The sequence below is a fragment of the Neovison vison genome, chromosome 4, assembly GCF_020171115.1.
Source record: "Neovison vison isolate M4711 chromosome 4, ASM_NN_V1, whole genome shotgun sequence".
NCBI lineage: Eukaryota > Metazoa > Chordata > Mammalia > Carnivora > Mustelidae > Neogale > Neogale vison.
Window position 1 is genome coordinate 218,767,008 of NC_058094.1, and position 26,265 is coordinate 218,793,272.

General features: G+C 50.2%; 1 protein-coding gene across 3 annotated transcripts in view; it reads right to left on the reverse strand.

The window, feature by feature from the left end:
- Window positions 1–26,265, reverse strand: part of DENND11 (DENN domain containing 11) — a 51,700-nt gene that overhangs the window by 5,735 nt on the left and 19,700 nt on the right. Inside the window, exons 4-10 of one of the 3 annotated variants that reach the window (XM_044246728.1) lie at window positions 17,614–17,767; window positions 11,016–11,154; window positions 9,949–10,080; window positions 9,580–9,730; window positions 8,894–8,962; window positions 6,807–7,021; window positions 1,107–6,630 (exon numbers count right to left, since the gene is read on the reverse strand). In XM_044246728.1, coding sequence (XP_044102663.1) covers window positions 6,826–7,021; window positions 8,894–8,962; window positions 9,580–9,730; window positions 9,949–10,080; window positions 11,016–11,154; window positions 17,614–17,767 — 841 coding nt within the window. In that variant the 3' untranslated portion in view covers window positions 1,107–6,630; window positions 6,807–6,825. Of the gene's footprint in view, window positions 1–1,106; window positions 7,022–8,893; window positions 8,963–9,579; window positions 9,731–9,948; window positions 10,081–11,015; window positions 11,155–17,613; window positions 17,768–26,265 lie in introns of those variants that run through there. The other 2 variants (XM_044246729.1, XM_044246727.1) reach the window with 2 other exon arrangements.

Genomic DNA, 26,265 nt, shown 5'->3' on the forward strand with positions numbered 1-26,265 from the left:
TCACCTGTACAGCTCTGTTCTTCAGAGGTGTTAAAAGCTGTGCTTTGCTGCCCAAAAACAGGTGGGTCCCAACCTGCAAAAGGAGCCCCCACTCCCTGGTGCCCACAGAGGGCGCGGGGACGGTTTCTCTGGGAGCCTGGCGAGTCCGAACCATCTCGGTTTTCTGACAGATCGTAAGGGACCGGCTCCAAGCTGGCCGGCTTCTTCCTTGATCAGCGGGCGGCCAGCACGTGTGTGTATTTAGCGGTTCCGATCCGTCCAGTGAAACCACGGGACATAAGATCAGGGAAAGATATTTAAGAGATTCCTATTCTTATTCCTTTTGAAATCTGTGATCCTTGGTGGGAATTTTGCTTTCTTGCTTCAGGCTATTTCTTGTGAGAACATTCTTCCTTCTCGTTTACGGCCTTATTCTTGCCCTGGTTCTGGCACACGGTGTCCACGGGAAGGACACGCGCAGTACAGCTCAGAGAAAGCCTTGGCTGCCCGGCCCTGAAGGCGGGGTAGAGGAGAGCCCTGACCACCTCCTGTATGCAGAAACCGTTGGCTAAGGCTTTACTCAGAAGCTAGGATGATTTCCACTAAAACCCCAGCAGATGTCTTCGAGGACACAAGCCGCTGGCTGAGCCCCATGGCTGGTCTGCATACACAGCCGTAGTGACAACGTGCCGGTGCCTTCTTTACACACGCAAGGGCTTCCCTCAGTTCTCACCCCAACCATAGCAAGTAGGGATGTCAGATTGGGGGGTCACAGACCTTGGAAAGGAGGAAGCCGGCTTTGAACACAAGCGCCAATGACATTAGGAATTCACCCTGTATTGCCTTAAAAGAACTCCCCAAAAGGTTAAAAATGAAATAAACCTTGAGCGTGAGGCTGTGTGTGTGCAGGGCTCCCTCCTGTATGTGCGCTCAGGCCCAGCTGTGGTTCCCATTACCTGGAGGTGGTTTACGCGGACCGTGGCCTCTTGGAGAAAGGGCCCCAGACTCTGCGGCGGGCGCTGTCGTCACCGGGCCATCCGCGTTCGGGTCCTGCTCCTCCAGCGGGCCACCCCTCCTGCCTACCACAAACCCCTCTCTGAGGCCGGAGAAGGACTGCAGTAGACACGTTCATGTTAAAATCTGAATTTTAATTGTAAAAACTGTATTCTGTAAATATAGTTATATCAGCCTCTCTGCACGCAGCCTGGTTCAGATACTGACAGCTAGGGTACACGCAGATGTCACTGGTACCACGGAACAAAATCAGTTAAACATTTACTCCTGGCTTCAGGCCCTTAAAATTCTTACCATTCAAAACAGAACAACATACTTCTATGCACTACTATTCAGGGTAAAATGATCAACTGTCTTCGTAATTTCATACTATGAGGTAAAGAATTTAAACAAAAATAGATTCAGTGTCTTCTATTGCTCTAAGTCTTACGCTGGGGTATTAATCCAGGTAGGGGTTTGACACGTAAGGCGACAGGGAGGCTATGCTGATCCTAACTGGGGAGAAAGAGGAAAACCATTTTTCCAAGGCTACAAGTATTCCTTTTTCAGAAAAGGTTTATATCCCAGACCTACAACAAATAAAAAATTTTAGCCAATAAGCTCGGGTAGATAGGAGGTTAATTTTGCTTTCCTCTACTCTATACCTCTAAAGTCTCCTGCCCAGTCTGTTCGAAAGCACAGACTCTATACTCTTCCTAATGATGGTCTTTGTGGGCACCCTCTACAAACTTCCTGATGCCACCTTCGGAATTTTTGTCTACTTTTATCTTCGCTCAGTTTGGCCTAAGGAAGTTTTTACTCCAACAGCAACAAAGTATATTTGCAACCAGCTAACTCAGTGGCCACTGTGTGGATTTTTCATTTTGTGGATAATCCCTGGCTAATTTCTAAGGCCCTAACCTACCCCTGTGTTCCCTACCTGTCCTCAAAAAAGCAGAGTAAATGTATCGTTAGTCTAAACCCGCATCCTAAAACCAACATAAGTAATTCACACCTATCCTTCTCCCGTGGTAAGTAAATAAATTTTCTGAACTGAGGTTATGTTACCGCTAAAAGCCCATGTTATGCTGGGCTTCTAGAATAACTCTAAAGGACTTTATTTCCCCATCTTCATTTATAAGCACTAGGAAATTTTCACTTCCTTTCTAAATGTGCAGTTTCATCCAACTGCCCCTGTATTCCGGCTCCAGAAAAGAATTAAAGTGCCAGGTTATAAAACCACACCACTCTAGGAAGAGGCTCCCTAATCAGCATTGTTACGTTTACACACTGTACAAGAATTTTTCCTAAGGTCGGGGACAGTGTCATGCTCCCCCAGACCGTCACATTCATCTCCTAGAGAGTGTGGTTCAGACTTCACAGCACCGTCTCCTTACTTTCGAAAACAAATACTAAAACGTTTATGGGGTCTCAGTTGCTTCCAGATTATAAAGCTTCGCATTTTTTCAAGGCTTATAGTTTGGAAATCTCCTTCCATTTCAATATCTACACGCTCCATTCATCACACAGTAATATCGATAGAAAAATAAACTCCCATTTCTTATAAGAAAAACATGAACTTAATTCACAGTTAGCCTTTCTCCCAACAGTCGGTGCCCTAGCAGCTCCTGGGAACAGAGAGGTATATGAGTCTTACAATGGAATCCCAAAAATCCATGACTCAGGAGTAAGGAGCCCTTGACTCCTCCTCTTCCCCTACCTGAATCAGAAAATGGTTTTCCTGAAATGAGAAGGGACAGGTCGGGGAGCCTTGCTTGCAGGGCAGGAAGTAGGGCCGAGAGGTGCGGCGGGAAGACCCTTGGGCTGGCCCTCACGGATTCCAAGCCTGCTAGCAAGGAACTGGACAAGGAGGTGAAAGCCCCTGCATGATACGTTGGTCCCCATGTTCACTTTCTTGCCTATTTCAGAGTGGATATCCTAATGAAGCCAAGTTCACAGTCTGGCTAACCATTGCCTTATCATTTATTCAGTACCTTACTACGCCCTTACTTCTGCAAGTCTGATCTGTCCAGGGACTTGGAGAAAGTATCTTAATCCATTCCTTGGGCTATACAGTTTTAGAAAAAAGAAAAAGAGGAAAAAAAAAAAAAAAGGTCCCTGAGGTCCCTGCCTCTTCCCAGAGGGCTGCTGTCCTACCATTAAGAATTTAATTCATCACTGCCCTTTACAGAAGGTTCCCTAAGGGCCCCGAATAATGTCATCTTTTTATTGTATCGGAAGGGCTTTCGGTGTATCAAGACAAAGAGCAAGTTCATCCTCCTAGCCCCCAGAATGAAAAACAACCCAGCTAGGACTTCTCTTTATCTTCTCACTAAAATTCCAGGTAGTTACACTGACGAGTGAGTGCACAGGTCTGTGCCCTGTGCTACTCTGAAAATTCCCATCTTGATGTTCATGGGGAACAAAACAAGGTAAGTCTGAGATGCAAATTCTGGGCTCAATGGTTTCGATCACGACCCATGAATTCAGCACCAGGAGCTAAGCAGAAGAGCTGGGCAGCAGCTGGGCGGGGGGGCGGGTGCCTTTCTAGTTCACGGCTATGCCGACGGAGGGCTGGACGAGGCCCCAGGTGGCGCCCTGGACAGATCTACACCAGGCCCAAGCAGTGCTTCCCGCCGATTAAAGCCATCACTGATGCTAAACTAATTGGTGCACACTTTAGTTTCTCGTAAGAGAGAAATCCTGCCGTTTCTGACTCCTGAGGAGACTCCTAAGCCAGAGCACAACTGGACATGTTCTCCAAGGCTGATTATTACCATCTGCCAAGCCTGCAGAATTGGAAAAAAACCCCACTTTAATAGGCCTCTGTCACATTTTGCTAGACATCAGTAAACCCTAAACCCAGATTCCTGGCCCCATAAGGCATCTTGCCACCTGGCTTTGGTCGGACTCGACTCAGGAATGACAGCAGCCCAGATGTCTCAGGTCAGCCGTGTTTCCAGGTGAGCACGTGGCTCACAGCACGGCATCGGATCAGGCTTCAAGGTCTCGGAAGGACCAAGCCAAAGCGGGTAGAGGTGGGGGGGGGATGGGGTTCAACAGTTGATGGAGTAGAAGGCGACCATGAGTCGGCTTCCAGCCCTGTTTCAGGAATCCTTGCCCCTCCAGAGTTTACGGACCTACGAGGCAGGAAGAAGACTGCTGACCATGTCTTCCGAACAAAAGCAGAAAGGTTTTAAGGAAACTGTTCAACAACGGCTTCTAGCTCCTGCTTTCACCACGGGGAGTCCTGCCAGGCACCTCACCCCCCAGCTCCCCCCTTAGCAGAGGGGCCGCAGAGGACGCTGGGTGGGGCTGCTAACCGCACAAGTGGGGAGAAGGCGGGGGGGAAGGGAGCAGAGTCAGGAACAATGCCCAAAGGTGACCTCAGAAACAAGAGGCTCCTATCACAGTCCAGGCAAGAGACACTCGGGGGATGGGAACAGTGACCACCAGGCATGCTGCCCGGCCAGCCGGCGGGGGTGCGGCGCCGGACTTCGGCCCGGAAGCAAGCTGCAAGGGAAGGACCGAGTCCTTGCGTTCTCTCTCAGAAGGGATACAGGGTGGGTGGGGGAGTTCTGTTTCGGGGTCAGCGGGGCCCAGGCTTGCTCGTGCACTCCCCTCGGCACCCATCCTGCCCCCTGCCTGGGTGTGAGGGGACCGCACAGAGGCCCCACGGCCACCTAGAAGGGTGTGGAGCTGCACGGAGCCCAGAGCCCCACCCAGCATTCAAAGGAAAATACCAGAACCTCATTTTCACCTTATGACCTTTACATGAACACCCGTGAGCATCAAGTCACAAAGCCACAGAAACTCAGGTGTCTGCCTGCAGGAGGGCATGGGCGCCGACGTGCTCAAAGACGGCTTCCAACGAAGCCCTAAGGTCCCGAGAAAGAGGGCCCATGTCCACCGAGAGAATCCGACCTTTCCTGTCACCCCTAGCCCTGCTTCTGACACACCACCCCCTAACTTTGAAAACCTTGAGCATCCAGACACCACGAAAAGTAACTGTTACTCGACACAGGTCGGAAAGTCCGCTCCTTCCCAGAGACAAGAGAAGGCTGCTCTTAAAGGAGAGAGGCGGCGAAGCTGCTTTTGTAAACATGGACGTTACTGAAATGATGGCTAAACCCACACTGCAGAGGAGAGAAGAGTGTTAGCGGCACAGTTCACACTTCAACGCCCACACTTATTGATCTATTTACATAAAAGATGCTACTTTGATTAACCAGTACGTATTTGCATTTGTACATGTGAATTTCTTTAGTCTTGACTCCCGTGTCAAGGAGCTACAGTGAAAATGTCTCTGAATAAAGCAATGGGCCCTAAAAGGCTAGTCTTGAGATGAGACGTGTGATCCATCCATTCGAAAGTTCTTTCTCTGCCATGTGTATTAGCCTGGCTGGAAGCTGGTCACAGACGTGGACACGTGGACGGCTAGGCCAATGACACAGCCAGGCAAGAAGGGCGAAAGGGAAGAAACTGTCACCAGCAACCCACAAGCCCAAGTCAAAATCCTATGGCCAAAAAGACCTAAACTCTACCCATGAGAGCTGGCTTCAAACAACCACTGTCTCCTTGAAGCTGGCATCCCTGGGATGCCCGGTTGAGGAGAAGAGGCAGGGACTGACGGGCGTCACTTCAGACCAGAACGTGTCCTAGGGATGCAGTGAACTCATCACGGACACTCAGGGGCTCCCACCACTTCCCCAGGTGAAGGCACTATCAAATTCGCTCTTGACACATGTGTAGTCTCTGGCCCCAACTACTTAGCTCAAGGAATGTCATCTCCGTGGAAGAGAAATTTGTGAGGGGCTCCAAATGGGTACAAAGTCTTGCTCCAAAGTCGGAGTGACTAGCTCAGATCCTTGTTTGATTACAGAATCCAGTCAATCTCTGTCTTGATCTAAAGGCTCTGCTATGATGTGTCCAGAGAACTCTCAGATGGAGAAACGTCTTCTTTATCCTGTTTGAACCCCAACTGCTCTGCCTTTCCTGGCAACAAACAGTACCCTTTAAAAATACCTAAATTACCCCAAAAGGATGGTTAGCCCTTCAAAGAAACTACATTGTATAATGAATTTGCTTGCAAGGTCCAGGGCCATCCCTAAAGGGGAGTCTAGGGATGTCCCTAGAGGGGGACTCGGGGAAAGGAGGAGTACCACCACCATCCAATTTACTCTGCGGAAAGCTTCAGGCTTCATTCTACAATTTTACTTTCCAGCCGGCTGGTAAGAAACCTCTTCCTGTCATTCTGTCCTTAGAGAAGCTCTCCTTAGTGACAGAAACATCCTTTTGTTCCTCTTTGAGATCTCTACTCACATGAACAGACAAGACTCAGATTTGCCCCAGTGAACAGGGAAAGGGATTTGATCCTAACACTGGACTCTCGGAATGGAGAAAAACCGCGAAGGGTCACGAGGTCTAGCTTCCACCTCCAGGAGATACACGTCCACAGCTGTCCGGGGACAGCGCTCTCATTCTCCAGTACCTCAAGGGATGAAAACCACAGAGACTTTCTGAATAGTCCTCCCCAGTGTTTCCAGAGCTCGGGCCACTGCTGGTGACAGACGGCCTTCAGCACATCCCCTCAAAGTCACTCAACAAGAAGATGAGAGACTCTGCTCTGGGAGACAGTGGTGGATCCCGGCATCGTACCTAAGCAGGACATAAAACCGAGACGGTCTCGTCTTACCACTAGGGAGGAAGCGAAGAAAGGAGACTGCAAAAATCACATTTGTTGGAAAGTAGAAACCATAATCCTTTGTGTCAACTTAATAAAAAATGAGGTCTTCTGGGGCCCGTTGTGAAATCCCCATGTGAGGGAGGCTCACCAGCCTTGGCTCACTCTTCCTATGGGCAACAGGGGTTGTCGATGACCAACATGACGTCGATGCCGTAGGCCTCCAGCAGGTCCATCAGAAAGCTCCGGTCTCCCTGGGGGTCTAGACCCATGCCGCGGGCATGCTCAGCGGTCAGAGTTTTATCTTGACTGGCAGACACCTCCAGCAAAGTCTGAAATATCCGGTTGTTTTGCTCTAAGAAAAACCTGCATTCGCCAGAGAAGACACAGGGAAGGGAGGGCAGAAAAGCCAAAACAAAACAAGTCACCCAATAATCCCCTCATGAGGAACTGGGACTACATGGCTTTAAGATGCTTTTAAATGGTTTCAAACTCAGAAATAGTCCTGAAAATAAGGAAATGGGATCAAAGTTCCAGGGTTGACACTAGGTTTAGCGAAGAAACCATGGACACTAACCACAGTATGATTGGCAAAGTCTTTGAACCAGTGATGGCCTGACTGCCAAAACCCAACTTTCCTATGGAGGGCTCCTACGGATGCTGTACTGCCTTCCCATGCTCTGTGTTCCTCTGCCTCCCAGTCATAAGGGGAGGAGAAAGAAAAAACAAAACCCCAAACCCACTGATGATGCAGCTCTGAGGTCTAGACTGAACGTGAGAAACTAAAATTCACCTTCAAAGCCTCGGGGACAGGCCACTGGAGCCAGCAGCAGGGGTGAGCCGTGGTGGGAACAGAGCAGGGCCCCGAACTGGTCCAGCCCCCAGCCTGAGCCACTGGGGGCCTGAGATCCCACAGAACATGCCGGGCAGAGCTGGGGCTCAGGAGCTGGGGCAGGCCCAGGGAGGTCTCACAGCCAGCAAAGCTCGGAGACAGGGGTGACAGGGACACAGAAGGCACCAGGGACATTGACGGGGACATTGATAAGCCAATACCGCCATGGCTCCCCGTATTTGTTTTCCTTTGATTTGCCTTTTTTTTTTTTTTCCCCTGCTGCTGCCGGTGGTGGTGGGATTATACACAGAACACGATTTGAATGTCGTGGGTTTGTGGTACTACATAAATACACAAGTCATACGCAGAAAAGGCATTCACTGTCCTGACTTTCTAGCTGTGTTCCACAGGGGTCTCAGGCTCGGCAAAGGCTCCTCAGGCCCAAAGCGACTCTCAGCTCTCAGGAATTTCAGATGTAGCAGAACGTGTCACACCTTGACAACACTGTGGGCTCTTTGCTCAATTCCATACACTGTGACATGTCAACATCACAGGAGGATTGGGAAGGACACTTTATCAGAAGCCATGGGGCTCCAGGATGGCTCAGTCAGTTGAATGTCTGCCTTCGGCTCAGATCGTGATCTCAGGGTCCTGGGATCGAGCCCCACAGTAGGCTCCCTGCTCAGCGGGGAGCCTGCTTCTCCCTCTGCCTACTGCTCCCCCTGCTTGTGCACTCTTTCTCTTACATAAATAAGTAAAATTAAAAGTAAAAAAAGGTCTCCAAGCCAGGTACTGTTCTAGCTGCAAGGGCCTCTTCTTGCCCCCACCCCAGCACACAGGGAAGGAAGACCAACAGGGACCGGGGAGAATGGCTTCTGTTGCAAGTGCTGTTCTGTCCTCCACCCCGATCGCTGCTTCCCACAGCTGCTCAGACAGGAGACAAACGCCGTGGGGTGTACGGACCAGGGGTCCCGTCCCGACCACCATCACATTCAGGGGAAAGAGCTTTCATTGGGTTCAAGAGTCACAATTTCTGATTCTGCCATAATACTGAATGCGAGGAATGGCTTTATTCAAACACGGCGATGGAGGAGCCCTGAGTCCTGAAGGACAGACGTGTCTATGCAGTGGACATCCGCAGGGAATGCTCACGGGAAAGACACACTGGGACTCCCATTTTCTCTGAACTTCCCTGCTTCTCTCCTTAACTTCTCTGGGCGGGGGGTCCCCTCGATGGCATCTCAGGGCTCACGGCGGACTCCACACGGAGCCCAGCTCCCAGTGCACCTGGCAGCAACAAAGGACGTGCCTGGGCTGCAGAGAGTGACAGCGAAAGGGTCGAGGCCCAAAGCGGTGGGGGGCTGCGGGATCCCCAGGGATACCCCACACGCGCTGGGCTGACTTACAGCACAAAGAGGTCCTCCTCACAAGGGTTGTAGTCTTCCTCCACCTCCTGGGAGTACAGCAGCATCTGCCTGTGGGGAGGGAGCAAGGCCACCATCACGCTCCGATGCTGCTGCAGGACCCACAACACCGGGCAGGTCCTCGGTCAGGCCCCTGCATGGGCCACCCCCCCGCTGCCCCCCCCCAGGAAGGGCAGCCCCAGCCCCCCCGCCCCAAAGCTGTGGAAGACCGACGGGAAAGGAAGAGACTGGGCTTGGAGTCCAACCCCTGGGATGCGGGGCCAGTTGCGGCCCCGTGTGATCTCAGGCAAGCGACCATCTTTCTTAAACGCCCCCTGAACAGGGATGATGGGGACGATATTACTGATCTCGCCACTGATACCGCCCGAGGCCACTCGTGTTGCAGAACCAAAGTCTGAGAATTAGGCGAGAGGACGCATAAGCACGTTGGCAACACCGGCTCCCTGGGTGCTCACTCCAGGCTGGTGCTGTCCCTGGGTCCCCCGGGTTCCGAGGCCCACCGGAAAGAAGTGACCCCACGGGTACGCGCCACCCCGACGCAGCACGGGCCTCACGGACAGACCCCGGGGCCCGTCTGGCAGGGCGCGGGCCGGCCCCGCCCCCCACTCCCCACCCCTGCCCCCCCTCTGGCCCCCTACCCCCCACCCCTGCCCCGCCTCGCCCCCCACCTCTGCTCGTTGAGCCGCCGGTACTTCTCGCGGTCGGCGCTGTTGATCTTCAGCAAGGGCTGCAGGTGGTCGTGGTGCGTCTTCACGTTCTGGTTGTCCACGTAGACGTCGTACAGCTCCCGCTTCTCCTCGAAAATCTTCTCCGTGGTGCCTGCGACATCCGAGTTCGGGGTCCGGGAACCTGGAGGCCGTCCCCGAAACGCACCCGCCCAGCCCCACTGGGGAAACCAGGGGTCCGGGAGCCCCGCGTCTGCGAGGAGGAGGCCGCCCCGGGGAGCCGGAGGGCCTGAGCCCGGCTTCCAGCGGGGCTGCCGGAGGGGTTGGGGCCGAGGACGTGAGGGCAGGACGCGGGGAGGGCCCCGTACTCACAGGCCACATAGGACACCTCTACCTCCAGGCTCTCGATGTCAGCCACGTTCACATAGAAGAAAGGCTTGGACTCGGGAATGGAGCCCCCGATGCCAGGCAGGGAGACGTTGGCCAGACAGCAGCAGCAGTACACTGTGGGGCAGGGAGGGGAGAGGGAAGAGGGTGTCCCTCCTCCCTCGCAGCCCGCTGGCCGCCCGCTCCGAGCAGTCAGCCTGTCCTAGAACCCGGGTCACCGTGGAGCCCTGGCATTCTGAGGGGTTTGGGCAGGGGCGCCAGCCTTTCCGGTCCCACAGCGGAACGCGATCTCAAGGGACACCAAGGAGGCCTTACACAGCCAACAGATGGTTTCCAGTCTTCCCTCACGAGATCGTGCTTAGGATCTGGCCCCACTGACCCTCCCCTTCCTCGTAACTCCTGGCTGTGGTAACCCCCACATCTCCTGGTTCCCTCCCTTTGTCTGACTGCCCCAGCTCAGTCACCCTTGTCGTCCTGTGTGTTGCTTCACCTCCTGTGCCTACATCACCTCCCCTCACTCTGGCTCTCCTGAGGGACACCAGCCACCCTGTGGTCACCGGCACTCTGCGTGCCACTGTCAAATCTCTTTCTCCAGCCTGACTTTCCCCTGAGGTCCTGACCCGACCACACCGGTGCCTGGTGTCCTCCTTGTGTACAAGGCCAAGGCTATCACCCCACCCCCTCTCCTCCTCCTGGGCCCCCATCTGGTGGCTCCACCATCCTTGTCATCCTGAACCCTTCCTCCATTACCTCACACACATCAGAACCGTACGACCCACACCACACACCAACGTCTGCCAGGTTTGCCTCCTCGACGTATCAGAGTCCACCTTCTCTCACATCTATTCTCTGCCACCGGACTATGGATGCGTCCCCCAACCCAACTTCTGCTCTGCCACCAGAGCCCATTCTAGAACACAAGGCCAACCCTGATATTCCCACGCTGGAAACCTGGGACCCCCGGGACACCCCAAACTCTTCCGAACTTGGTCAACAATGGGAAGACTCAGGCGGTTTCTGCTCTAGAAAACTGAACGCTGGCTTCTAGTTACCTCTGTAGCACACGACACCCACAGGAGGGGGAGAAAATATCAAAATGCGTTTTCGAAGTAAGGCGAATTTCCAGAGGATAAGGATCTGTTCTCCAAAGAACTTGATAAACTGAGACATGCAGCCAGCTGGGTGCGTGATCTGAAAAAAAAAATAGAGGAAGAGACAAGCCCATTCAAGATGTGAAAAATGACTCAGTACAGCTGTGCACTAAACACCTACCTCCCGCCCCCCCCAAACCAGAGAACAAGGAACAGAGGCATCGAGGGATGGCTACTTCCACACAAAATGGTATTATTCACTTTAGAGCCTCACATTCAGACAAGATTTCGATCCTCCAACGGCTCCCCTGATACAATGAAATGAGGTCTGAGTTTCGGGATCATGAAGTGCTTTACTCAGGAGAGGGGGCGCACAAGAAAAAAGATGAACGTAATTTTTGAAAAGTCAGGAAGAAAAGTTTCTGAATCAACAGTACAGCCTCAAAGAGAACATTCAACTCAAAACCATTACTGAGCCCTGGAAGGGGTGAGGTAATGAGCTCCCCATGTGTACAGGCGTGCTACTGTGGGAAGGGAGTGTGCAGGTTACAGGTAGAGGACCTCGAGGGCCTCCGCGCTCAATAACGCTGCACGTGGGGTCCAGCCTCTTCCGGCTTCTAGGAGCCCTGGGCCAGGAAGTCCCCAGGAGCTCTGACCCCAGAAAAGCTGAATTCCAATCCCAGCTCTGCCATTTACTGATGGGAGGCCTGGGGGAAGTTAGCCAACATTTCCTGTTCCCTCTCCTGATCTGTGGAATCCCGTCCCTCCCATGGCTGTCAGGACCGTCTGAGAAAAAAACCACATGAAATGCTCAGCACGGAGTCGCTGATGAAACAGGAAATCCTCGGGCTCTGTCCCTCAGCAGGGCTTTTGGAAGGTCACTTCCACGCTTGTGTCAGAAGCAATAGCGCCCACCACCCACTGGGGGCGCTGGCGAGAGGACGTCTGAGGAGCTGCGCCCACACAGAGACCGGAGCTGGGCTTGCTGGCTGGGAGCCCTGGGGACCCACCGCACGAGCCACCCTCTCCTGGGGCACTTGCGCCTTTCACTTGCCCCCCACTGGCAGAAAGGCTGCCCTCTGCTGAGGGTCCCTGTCCCGCCCCTGTGCTACGCCTCTCCCAGATCTCCAGCAGGAGAGGCCCCGAACCACCAGGTCTGGTCAGATTGCTCCGACCCCAGTCTTTCACAAAATTACGCAGGCAACGGGGACAGGAACAGGAGCCCACGCCCCTCCCGGCCCCTCCCAGCCTCCCCGCTGGTGATCCTCAAGCCCCAAGCATGCTCCTCCTCTGCATGAAGGCCCAGCAGGGTTTTGCCTGAACATGTCCTGGGCCCTAGGATCCCAGAATAAATGATCAGTCCTTAATTCTGGTCTCACTCTCTCATCCATTCACGGATGCACACACAGACGCACTCGGACAAGAGATATTTCTCACACGCTAACTTTGCACTAACTGTGCGAAGTAAGCTCAGTCCGATAATGAACCTTGGAAAGGCCCAGCCCTGGCCCCCCATGTAGAGTAGGAACTACAGGCAGAAGCAGGTGCACCCGCGATCCAATCCGAGCCCGAGAGGTATGGAAGGGGGCAGGGGCCGTGGGAGCTCACAGGAGGCACCGACCCGATTCTCGGAGAGACAGGTGTGTCTCGGCTTAAACATGGAGGAGGAGCTGGACCAACAGTGTTCTTGGTAGAGGGGCTAGTGTGTGCAAAGGCCCGGAAACAAGAGACAACATGTTATTTCCTGGGAACTTCTAATAGCTGAGGTGCGGGGCCGGGGCTGGGCCCGGGCAGTGAGGGAAGGGGTTACGTCAAGGGATGTTTCTCCTGCTTTCACCTAAATCTGTTTCCCTGGTCTGGGCTTCATTTTGCTGTTGCTTTTATAGGAAACTTGTCTCCTGCCTCATGCAGCTCCCGCCTTCACATTTTCCCTCCGGCCTTCCAAGGCTCTCTTCACTCCCTGGCTATGGCCGGTGACCCTGTGGGCTCTGTCTCCATCCCTCGCCTCCCCTCCACCCCGTACCCACGGCCCAGGGACTCCATCGGGTCCTCGGGCGCAGTCCCTACACTCTCTCCCTACTTTCCCACCTCCCGAGACGGGACGTCTACCAGGCACTGCCGGACCCATCAGAGAGGCCTTGAGCCTTCCTTCCTCCCTTGCCAGTGATTTTTGTCTCTGCAAACGTCCCAGATCTGACCCCACCTTTAAACGCTTACTGTAAACCTTTCTTCATAGGGGTGTTCACACTGTAGAAATTCACTGAACTACATATTTATGTTTTTTAACTTGTGACTACAAAATATCATGTTTCAAGAGAAAGCTTCTAGAGACATTTCTTTATACGTACATATATGCGATATTTCATAAAGGACCACTGGTCATATATATGGCATTGTTTCAAGGGCTGTCATTTTTCTCCTGGTCCTTTCCTTTTTTATACTTATCCACACCGTCCCTCCATATCTTATCTCACCCCCGGGTAATATATGTATTAGTAACCTAGTGCCTACCGAAGCCCTGTCCCACACCGATGCATGTGTGTAGTATGTGCCCACACCTGAAGCTGTGATTACTGTACAAAAGCACGTGATTGTATCACATACAGCTTTCTGCACTTTGCTGTTCTCACCCAAAAACACTTCCTGGTAGACCCTCCACATCAACGATGTATGCCCTAATTCATTATTTATGCAGGCTGTCTCATATATGGGGCATTCTCACTTTCCACCACTCTCTCCACTGCTGACTTCAACATGCTTAGAGGGACATCACTGTATTCTGGTGGTTTATAAATACAGGAAAAATCCTAAGGAGCCGGACTGCCAAAGCGAAGGGTACAGGTATTTTTAATAAGTACTTACAAATTGTTTTGTAAAAAGATCACTCACATTTCCATCTGCGACCTACCCCAGGACCCTTGCCCCTGCAGGAAGTAGCGTTTGACATGTGTGCTCGTGAGCTGCCCTCAATGGAGCAGAAGCAGAAGGTGATTTTCCTTTCTCTCCCTGCTGTCCCTCCTTCATGGCCTATGGGGAGGAGGAATCCTGGGACACCCAGGTCAGATGCTGGTCACCTCCCTGTGCGTTTGAGATAGCCCAGCAGCAATGTGAGAAGGCAAAAGTGGGTCAGAGTTAGAAGTGGCGAGGACAAGGTCAGGGTTCAGTCAATACAGATCCAGAATCGCCTAATGACCCTTAAAGAACATTTCTTAATTACTGCCTCTCAGGGAACACTGTGGTGCGGGGAACTCTTTAAGCGACGTTCCTTGGACTCCCGTGGCAGCTGGCTTCCTGTTATATTCCTCCCCTGGGACGAAAGGACTGGCTGGAAGGGAGAAGGAGCTCTCTTTAGTGTCTCACTCCTGCTAGCATTCCGCCAGCAGCAGCGGACATCTCTGATTCTGGCCTCCAGCTCTCCCAGCAGCTGCAGCCAAGGCACAACCCCCCTCAACTCCCCCCACCCCCGAGGGTCCAGCATCAGCAGGTGCAGACAGCCTAAGATGCCTGAGCACAAGGCTGTGAAGGGCCCTTCCTCAAGCCCCTGTAGTTTTGATAATGTCATCCTGGCCTCTGCTATCCCAGCCTTGGGAGGGTGCACACAGCAGGCAGCCTCTAAGAGGGCCCTCGGTGATCCCCACCTCTTGGTATTTACAGCCTTATGTAATCCTCTCTCCTGAGCAACTTGCTTTAACCCACAGAAGACGACGACTTTGCAGGGCTGTCACTTCCAGTTAGGTTACAAAGGATTTTGATTTCCCCCTGGCTAGGAAACTTTTGCGCTTGCTGACTTTGATGAACCAAGCTACCGTGTTGGAGAGACCCACCTGCTACAGACTAAGGACAACACAGAAGCAGCCGTACCGAAGGCCTCAGTCCACTAGCCCTCAAGGAAACCAATCCTCCAACAACCACGTAAGCTTGGAAGTGGATACGTCCCAGTCAAGCCTTCAGACAAGACCCTACCCCTGGCTGAAGCCTTGACTACAGTCTCATGGGAGACCACGAAGCAGAGGACCCAGCCAACACATGCCTGAATTCCTGGCTCACAGAAACTGTGAGATAGTAAATATGTATTAATTCAAACCATTAACATTGGGGTAGCTAACAGAAGGTGGGAGCTATCTATAAATACAAATATCTAGATTCCCTTGCCCCCTTTTTGTTCTTACAGCCTTCCAGTGCCTAGGTTATGGATTCTCTGTATTAAAGTATCTTGGAGGGCGCCTGGGTGGCTCAGTGGGTTAAGTGTCCGACTTTGGCTCAGGTCCTGATCCCAGGGTCCTGGGATGGAGTCCCACATTGGGCTCCCTGCTCTGTGGGGAGCCTGCTTCTTCCTCTCCCTGCCACTCTCCTTGATTGTGCTCTGTCAAATAAATAAACAAAATCTTTTAAAAAATGAAGTTTCTTAAAATATCTAACATAGTTTATGTTTTCCTGGCAAGACCCTAACTGCTACCTACTGGGTTCATATTCATTGCTCAAGTATTTAAGGTTCTCTACAATTTGATTCCAACCTACTTTTCCAATCGTTTCTCTCCTGGTCAGTTGACACGGAAATTCAATCCCAGTCAAACTACAGGCAGACCTCATTTTACCACCCTTCACTTTATTGGGCTTCGCAGTTGCTGCATTTTTTATAAATTGAAAGTCTGTGGCAACCTTGCACCGAGCAAGTCTATTGGTGTCATTTCCCCAATGGCAGTTGCCCACATCGCAGCTCTGTGTCACATTTTAGTAACTCTTACAATTTTTCAAAATTTTCATTATTATTGGGGCGCCTGGGTGGCTCAGTCGGTTAAGCACCCAACTCATGGCTTCAGCTCAGGTCATGAGATCAAGCCCCATGTCAGGCTCTGTGCTCAGCAGAATCTGCTTGAGATTCCCTCTCTTCCCCCTCCCACTCATGCTCTCTAAAAGAAATAAAGAAATAAATCTTTTTTTTTTTTTTTAAAGATTTTATTTATTTATTTGACAGAGATCACAAGCAGTCAGAGAGAGAGAGAGGGAAGCAGGCTCCCCGCTGAGCAGAGAGCTTGACACCGGACTCAACTCCAGGAACCCAAGACCATGACCTGAGCCGAAAGCCAAAGCCCAATCCACTGAGCCACTCAGGCGCCCCAAGAAATAAATCTTAAAAAAAATTTTTTTCATTATTATTTATTTATGATGGTCATCTATGATCAGTGATTATGATACACTGAGAGCACAGATGATGATTAGCATTTTTAGCACTGAATTATTATTTCATTAAGGTATGTACTTTTGCTTTTTAGACACAGCATTATTGCACATTTAAGAAACTACAGCATGGTATAAACATAACTTTTGTCTGCACTGGGAAACCAAACACTGCATGGAACTCACTTTACTGCACTTTACCGTGGCAGTCTGGAGCTGAACCTGCAGCATCTCTGTCCTGTAAACCTGCTTTGTGCTTTCTTCCACCCACCTCTCCACAGAGCTGGTGGGGAGCGTGTACTAGCTGTGGCTCCAGCCCCATGTTTAAATCCTGGCTCTATCTCCTAGCTGTAAGGCCGTAAGTCACTGAACCTTCACAGACCTCACTTAGTTTATGAAACAATCCTTTACTTTAAAAAAAAAAAGGGGGGGGCACCTGGGTGGCGCAGTGGGTTAAGCCTCTGCCTTTGGCTTGGGTCATGATCTCAGGGTCCTGGGATCGAGTCCCGCATCGGGTTCTCTGCTCAGTGGGGAGCCTGCTTCCCCCTCTCTCTCTGCCTGCCTCTCTGCCTACTAGTGATCTCTGTCAAATAAATAAATAAAATCTTTAAAAATAAATAAATATTTTTTTTAAAAGATGGTGCATCAGGTATAGACAAATACTGGCAGAACACCTACGTTCTGAGAGAGCCACAGACCACGACTCCCAAGAGCCCCGCCTCGGTCTGGAATCAGCATCCCTTCCTTCTCACCCAGCCAAGTACTTCAGGGACCAACTCCTCTTCAAAGATGCCAGAGTTTTCCCTCAAACCCCAGCACAGAATCCCCACCAGGGAGCTCTGTTTCCCCTGACTTAGCTTGTGACCACCTGCAGGGGAGGGAGAAGGAGCTTCACATTCCTACTCATCTCTGCAGCCTCCCAACACCTCAGGCTGTGAACTGTGAAGGAACACATTCCGGCACCCCGGCAAAGGACTTTGGAACAAAATGTGATAAGGCAGCATCAGGAAGACGGTAACCACAGAACAGGACATCTGTTCACCATGTTCTTCTTCTTTCATCTTTTTAGTTCAAGGGTCTGGTTTTAAATGATCTCAGCCAATACCAGGATCAAAGCCCCCTTCCCCCCACTAGGACTCCGCCACGACTGGCCTAGCCTCCCCCGTGGCTTTGCTCCACGGTGACAGCCACGTCTAGAAAGCATACTGTTGCCTTGTGTTTTAAAAGAACCCAAATGCTTAGGTCGGAAACCCATCAAAACCAGACTTTGGGCATAGGTCCCAGACATAAATTCCTTATGAATTTAAAAACCAACAACAACAACAACAACCACAGTAGCAGACACAAGTCCAGGACCGTGTGAGCGCACGGCTCGCCCTACCTTCATCTCGGGGTACATGTATCGGTGGATGGAAGGCAGCCAGTAGACGGGGGGCAGGCTGCCGCCTCTCCCCGGCCCGGCGTGGAGCACCCCTTTCTTGTCCTCGTAGAACGCAGCCAGATGGGAGTAATGGCCCGGCGTCTCCAGCTGGTGTCTGCAAACACACGCACAGTGAGAACAGCTCCGGCCCCGGTGTTCGCCACTCACGCCCCTCGTCCCACGGGCTAGAACGCTTAAGGACAAAGTGATAAACCAAAAAGACCCCCATTCTGAGGTTGCCTCGGATGCCTACTTTGGCTACAGAAGATCCTTACGGAAAGCTCGAATGTAGGGTCTGATTCTCCCTGACGCCTTCGATCACATTCTCCTCCTTGAGGGAAAGTCACAGAAGGAACACACTGTGACTACCGTCCACGACGCTAGGGCAAGGTGTGCTCATGGACGTGTGGCTCTTCCCGGAGAACACAGACACAGGGACAGCTGGCAAGACCCCAAATGCCCGGCTTAAAGCCGCTCGCTGTCGAGAAACCATGCTTGTTTGCTTTGTTATAGAAGACTCAGAGGAAGCTGACCCCTCAGTGTCTCAAGGGAAAACAATCATTACTGGATGTCACCAGGCCTCATACTTTCTGCATCAAGTAATTAAATAATAAAAACCTCAAAATCTCTTATTCTCCCACCCTAACTGCTTGGGCCTGCAGAGACTGGGCTGTGGGGAGCCCTGTCAACTGTCCCCCAGACCAAGAAAGCCACAATGAATCCCTGGGGCACCTGGACATGGAGAATCCTGCCTTCAAGTGAAGCAGAGGAGCACTGTGGGCATTCTGTGGCACCATGTTGAATGGGGGTGCTCAGGGGTGATTTGTCCCTCTCCACTCTCCTCCAGAAAAAAGTTCTGCTGGATCCCTAACTCTCGGTACCAAAGAGCACCGTCTTTGGAGACAGAGTCTTTACAGAGATAATCAAGTTAAAGTGAAGTCACCGGAGTGGATCCTAGTCCAAAGGATCAATGACCTAATCAAAAGGGGGCAATCTGGACACTGGGATACACAGGAGACCACCACGTGAAGACAGAGGCAGAGGTCAGGAGTGAGGACCACCAGGGATCACCAGCAGACCACCAGGTCAGGAGAGAGACAAGGAGCAGATTCTCCCTCACGGCCACAGAAGGAGTCAACCCTACCGACGCCCTGATTTCAGACTTCCCACCTCCAGAACAGGACAGGATTCTTGCCGCTTTAAACCCCCCACTTTGGGGTACTTTGTTAACACAGCCTTAGGAAACAAACACAGGGAGGAATACAAGGCATTACAACCCTTTCAGTCTTATTTTCCTGGTGCCCTACAACTTCCATCCTATTGCAACAATCAAGAGTCAAAATACAGCCAATCACGGTGTGACTGGAACTGTGGAACAACAATGACCATGACCACAATAGGCAAGCGCCCCAATCCGTCGCTGTCGCTCGACCCCAAACTTGGGCATAAACTGCTCAGGGTCAAGATTCTCACAGTCCAGCCGGGAGCCAGCTGCCCTCGAACTGCCTCCTCTCCAGAGGAACCCCCAACTCCCGACACCAGGCAATGCCTCCACCCCATATGGGGAGATCTCAGGCAAGTTACCACACTGTTCAAAACCCGCTGTTTCCCCACTTGCCTTCGGACGGAGATACCAGTACCACCTCAAGAGTCTTTGAGGGGGAAAATGAAGCAGAAAGAACACCTCATGCAGTTCATGCCCCACTTTGGTCACTCACGATGCGTGGCTCCTTCCTCCCCAGCTATCCCGCAACATGTAGCCGGGCGCACGGTGAGGGCCCGACACACAGGGGTAAAGGGTAAAGGGGGGAGAGTCAGGCCAAGCCCCTGGAGGAGGTCTTGGGACAAATTCATGTTTAAAAAAGAAAAAAAAAATCAACATCAACTATATTTTAGAAACTTACCGCTCAGGTAAGTTCCTCTGGGGTGTGTTAAGGGGGAGGCTCTCTAATTTGGGGGTTCCTATACATTCCGTTCTAAGCTTTGCACAAGAAGGCAATCCCGTGACCTAACAATGCCTGCCGATGGGAGGTGGGGGCTTATAACCCTTTCTTTCACTCTCACTCATGTGCTCCCTGGGAAACCCACGGTGCCTCAGCTCTGTGTAATTCTGAGAAAATGGCAGAGTCCAGATACCCTTTAAGAATCTGTGTCCAGCTGATAAAAATTTGCTTAACACAAAAGAATGCAAAGATGATTAAGTTCAAAGGTGTTTTCACTAGGATGTAATTTCCCTAAAGGAACAGGGAGAATCAGTTCACTGTATTTTCAATACACTGTTTTCTGCACTAAAGGGGGGCTTTACCTGTATCCAGGGTAATTTCAGGGACACTCTTTATTTCCTAGGTTGTAGATTGGATGCCCGATTGATGGTCTTTTCTGTTTGACTACCTTAAGATGCTATACTTAGGGATGCCTGGGTGGCTCAGTGGGTTAAGCCTCTGCCTTCGGCTCAGGTCATGATCCCAGGTCCTGGGATGGAGCCCCGCCTTGGGCTCTCTTCTCAGCAGGGAGCCTGCTTCCCTTCCTCCTCTCTCTGCCTGCCTCTCTGCCTACTCGTGATCTCTATCAAATAAATAAATAAAATCTTTAAAAATAAAAACAACGCTATACTTGAGCCGGCTTTCTAAAGAAAAGCTCACTACGTTAGAGAACCTTAGACAGAAAGCTAGTTTCCGGGGCCTGTCCTGGGACAGTCTCAGAGATCTCTGACGGGCGGAGCGGAACAAGGCACTGGTATGGACGACCGCATATGAGCATGGGCATACACAGAACTGGCAGTTCCAGGTCAATGTTACAACTGTTGTACGAAAGCCGTGAAACGTAAACCCACTGGAGATTTTGCAACAGGCGACACTGATGAGCGAGCTGCCACACCGAGATAACCCGAAAGGTACTGAAGCAAGGTTGAGAGCTGGGAGGTGTGTTGAGCTTCAGAGCTGTGCAAAAGGGGACCTTCCGGGCGATCTTGTCTCTATGGAGGCTTAGACAAGGAAGTACCACACCAAAACGCAGGCTAAGCCATCTATGCAGACAGTCCAAGAGATGGGACCTCGTAAACACTAGAGAACGAGGCACACGGTATATGCTAACTGATCTGAAGCCTCAGGCCAGCGTCCAGGCCAGATGGAGAGCTCCCTGCAAGGCCAGAGACACGGGGCTCTCCTTAAGCCCAAGCCCCTTCGCAGACAGAACATGAGCTCCTGTGACCACGCGGACTCCCACTGCGGCTAACCCTGCCTTCCCCTACACGCCCCAGCGATGATGCATCCAATGTCAGAGCCAGAGATGCCTCTGTGGGATGGCTACCCTGCATCGCTCCGTGCACTCGCTCCTGGTCTGAGCCCGTCTGTCTTCTGGATTCACAAGTACAGAAAGACAGGCATCCCTTTGACTACTGGGGTAGGTACAAAAGGGTACTACCTTCCTGGAGGGGCGCTTGCAATTTGGATCACATTGTACACTGCATGTATTGTCTGACCCCGTGACTCCATCTCTAGGAGTGTGGCTCAAACGACTATATATGGATATGAACGATCATTTACCTATAGCGGTGCTTATGTTTCCAGGGGCAAAATATAAGAAATAACTGAAAAGGGGCGCCTGGGTGGCTCAGTCAGTGAAGCAGCGGCCTTCAGCTCAGATCATGATCCCAGGGTTCCGGGACCAAGCCCCATGGGGGGGGGGTTCCTGCTCCGTGGGGAGTCTGCTTCTCCCTCTCCTCTCCGCCCATGCTCTGTCTCGCTATCTCTGCTGCTATTGCTCTCTCCCTCTCAGATAAATAAAATCTTTTTTTTTTTTTTTTTTAAGAAACAACCTAAAAGCCCAATGGCAGTGATATAGTTAAATAAATCATGATATATCTATACACCGAAATGCTTGGAACAACCATGATGCTGAGAATTATTATGCATGATATTCATGGGAAGGTTACCATATCAGCTCAGACATTATAGATGTTGAATGACCTTTGTATTTTTTTATTATATATATATATTTACATATGGGAAAAAAGACTAGAAGGATATGTTAATGGCAGATATGTCTGGCTGGTGGGATCATGTTCTTTTTATTTTCTCAGGCTTTTCTCTTTTTTTCAGTCTTCTACAATAAGTACCTGGTAATTTTATATTTGGCGTTTTACACTTCTCATTATAGAAAATTTTAAATTTACACAAAGAGTAGAAAAAAGAATATGAAGCCCCATTACCCATCACTTAGCTTCAAGAATGATTAATATTTAATCAACATGGTTATACCTGCACCCTATCCCCCTGCTGCCATTCTTCTTAGAATACTTTAAAAGCAAATCCCTTATCCTAACATTTTACCCAGAAACACTTTGGTATACATCTCTAACTGATAAAGTCTATTTTAAAAACAACATAAACACCATGCCATATCTCGCCTATCAAAAATAAAAATGAAGCCCGAATATAAATTAATACCAAGCCCATATTTGAATGATACAACTGTCCCCAAAAGGTTTTACCCTTGGCTGTTTGAATCATGATCTAAGTACAGTCCAGAGATCTGGTAATGGGTTCTAAGTCCCTTTTATTCCGTAACACTCCTCCTTCTTTTTCTATGTTTTAAAAATTATAAGGTACTTCTCCAATGTCTTCTGATTAATAAGAACTAGTCACAGGAAGGACTAACTAGAGAGATATTGAGGTCAGGAGTTGTGGAGGAAATCTAGTAAATAAATTTGAGGTGCGAAAAATAAGAATGGATAGAAAACACAGACTCAGTGTTTTCAGAAATCAAGTCTAGTTAATTTAGACACAAGTCACTGCTGTAGTCCAATACAGCCCCTGCCTGGGCCTGGGCTTACCTCAAATACTCCCCTCCCCCATCACACCCTCATGCAAGACCCTCCTCTTATGTCACCTCAAGTCCTCTGTAATCACCAAGCTGGAAAACCTTCCTAGCTGTGACTGGAAATCTAGGAGCCATGAAAAGATAAATGAATTCAATGAAGAAAAACATCTGCATGACAACAGGTAATGTGGAAAGATGAAGGACGGGGCACCTGGGTGGCTCAGTCGGTTGAGCGTCAGACTCTTGATTTCAGCTCCCGTCATGGTCTCAGGGTGGTGGGATTGAGCCCCACATCGGGCTCTGTGCTCAGCAGAGTCTGCTTGGGATTATCTCTCTCCCTCTCTTTCTGTCCCCCCCCCCACCCCCCGCTCATACACACTCACTCTCTCTCTCTATCTCCCAAATAAATAAAATCTGGGGCACCTGGGTGGCTCAGTTGTTAAGCATCTGCCTTTGGCTCAGGTCATGATCCCAGGGTCCTGGGATGGAGCCCCACATCGGGCTCCCTGATCAATGGGAAGCCTGCTTCCCCCTCTCCCACTCCCCCTGCTTATGTTCCCTTTCTCACTGTGTCTCCCTCTGTCAAATAAATAATAATGATAAAACAAATAAAATAAAAAAAAGATGAGTGACAAAGTGGAAAAATATTTCAGTTTATCCCACAAAGAACAAATCTCCCTACTACACAAAGAACTCCTAGAAATTAATAAAGCCAATAACCAGAAAAAAGGGTAAAAAAAGAAAACTGGACAAAGGTTAGACATGATTCACAGAAGAGGAAAAATAAGTAACTCAAACAAATATAAAGGTGCTCAATCTCACTCACAGGAAAATGCAGATTAAAACTATACTCATGTACCTTGTTTTACCCATCAAAATGCCAAAACTCTCAACATTTTGTTTTTGTGTTGGCAAGGTTGGGAGGAAACAGCATGGTCCTGCATTACTGGGGATATGCAAAATGGCACCATCTTTATGGAAAGCAATTTGACAATATCTATTACAATTACAAATGCCTCTTCCTTTTGAACCACCAATTTCATTTCTGGAAATTTAAGGTACACATATGCTGTTCATACGTGAAATGATACTTGTGCGTAGGTATTCGTTATTCATAATAGCAAAAGACCGGAAATGACCAAATGTCCATCAATAAAAAAGACTTGATAAAGAAAGTGTGGATCTTCTCTGTAGGGCACATACACAACTGTGAGACAGGATACTCTCTGTACTGATAGGAGAGTATGATCTCCTAGATATATTGATCATTGAGAATGGCAAGGTACAAAATGACATGGTTAACTTGATGCTCTTTCCATGAAAAGGGGGGCTGGATACAGAATATCCATTTGTGTTTGCATTTTATAAAGACAGAGGAGAAATTAACAGTAACTACTGGGATTACTGGATGGATATGGGAACTGGGTGAAGGCTGGGTGAAGGCTTTCCTTTCTTTTTTTTTTAAGATTTTATTTATTTGAAAAAGACAGCATGAGCAGGGAGAGGGGGAAGGACAGAGGGAGAAGGAGAAGCAGGCTAACCAGTGAGCTAACCCTGGGATCATGACCTGAGCTGAAGGCGGAGCCACCAGGTGGCCCTAGACTTTTCATTTTATGCCAGTGGTAGAGCCTGCCACTCTCTTCTTCCCCGTGTAATAGGTCACACAGTCACCTCATTAAGGACCACAACTGCCAGACTTCTTGCTACCAGGCGTGGCTAGGAACGGAGAACTGGGCGATAGCGTGTAAGGAGAAGGGATGTGTTTAGCTCGGGGCATTCCTGTGGTTCTTCCTCTTCCTGCACGCCAGAAGTTCATGACCTGATAACAGTGGGTCCACTTCTACCGCGCGGACGAGGACAATGCTCTAGGAGATAGGAGCAGACAGGACGGAACGCCTTGGGTCCCAGGATGACCCAGCAGAACAGAGCCACCTACCTCCCTGGATGGCTTGTCCCCCTCCGAGACTGTTGTGCTAGAAAAGCCGTACGTCGGTCTCCTTTGAGTCCCCATACGTGGGGTCTCTTTGTTGTAGCGACTTGCCTGTACTCTAGCGAAAGCAGAAGATGGCACCTGGAAATGAGTCACCCCGTATCAGAAAAGACACTGTGGGCTTTGGCTCAGCAGCTGGCAAGGGAAGGTGGTAAGAAGAGGTGTTGCAGGCCAGGAAAGCCGGAAGCCCTTGTTCTGCTGTCGCAAAAACTTGCTAGAACTTCAGTTAATTTACAAGACAGGCCCTGTGTCACCGGAACGTGTAACTTCAGGGGAAGTGGTAGAAATAAAACACCGACTGCTCCTGATGAAGAAGATGCAACAGGTAAGGAATGGCTGCTTCGCAAGCTGAAATGGAAGGAGACGCAGCCTAAGGGCAGTGTGTCCCGAAGAACTCAGGAACTCAGGACTCCAATTATTTTGGGATCCCATAGGACTGGAAAAGTCAACTGCTTTTGTACCCCAAAAGCAGACGAACTTCTCTCAAAGGGACACCTGGGTAGCTCCGTCAGTTAAACATCTGCCTTCTGCTCAGGTCATGATCCCAGGGTCCTGGTTTCTGTATGGTTTAAGGCCTATCATTAGATCAGCACATGGTTCCTCATACCCTGAAAACCTACAGCTTCTGTGGAAGTCTCTAGTTAGGAGTAGAGTCACAGAAGTCACGCCCATTTGCAAAGACCAGATTTCGGATGAGGCCTCAAGGCGGCTGCCATTAAAATGAGGAAAGGATGGAGATGCCAAGAACAGACACCAGTAACTAGTATGTCGTCTAGTGATTTAAAAACTAAGACCCCCAAAGAAATCTTTGGCAGTGGATACTTTTATCTGGAATGGACTCAAAGCAAACAGACCAGAAGACTATTTAGTTTTTGAGGGATCTGTATTGTCACTTGCCTTTTCTATAAAAGCCTGTGACTTCTCAATCTTTAAAGAAACCCTTACACGCAGAGACATACACAAGTGGGAAATGTGTTCTCCAGCTATGCAGCCTCAAGAAGATCACATTGGAGAGCATGCCTGCTTCAGAAGTGGTTACAGTGGAAAATGGACAAAGAACCTCCTAGAAGGCAAAGCCAGAAGCCATGGAGGAAAATGGGCAAGGGGCTGTCAATAACAGAACCAGGGTTTCAGCAAGGAACACACTGCTCTGCCAGGACAAGAAGGCTTTGCAATCCCTGCCCAGCAGAATTTCATTATCATTATGGACTAATAGTGGCTTGGAGTTCTCATCCTTCCTTTTTCCAAATAGGAATCGGTACTGTCTACCTTTTTATCCCCTGCAAAGATTTATTTCTTTATTTGAGAGCAAGAGAGAGTGCATGAGTATGTGCAAGTGTGAGCCAGGGAAAGGAGCAGAGGAAGAGAGAGTCTTAAGCAGATTCCGGCTGAGCAGAGAGCCAGATGTGGGGTTCGATCTCACGACCCTGAGATCATGACTGGAGCGGAAACCAAGTTGGACGCTTAACCAACTGTGCCACCCAGGCACCCCCCACATTCCACTTTTTATATTGCCTTTGGGAGGTGGGGAGTGAATGGACTTGTTTACTCTTTTGTAGGTTTTCAGGGTATGAGGAACCATGTGCTGATCTAATGATAGGCCTTAAACCATACAGAAATCCTGGATTTTAGACTAGAAGCGTTAAATGGAGGAGCCTCTGTGAGGGCTCACTTGGGGTGTAGGGAATGTCCTCTACATGTGGGAAGAAGAGTACCCATGGATACTTGACTAGTGAAAAGGGCAAACTGAGGCAGGGGCTGCTATTTTGCCCCAAAGTCCATCTGTCCCTTTTTCCTGTCTG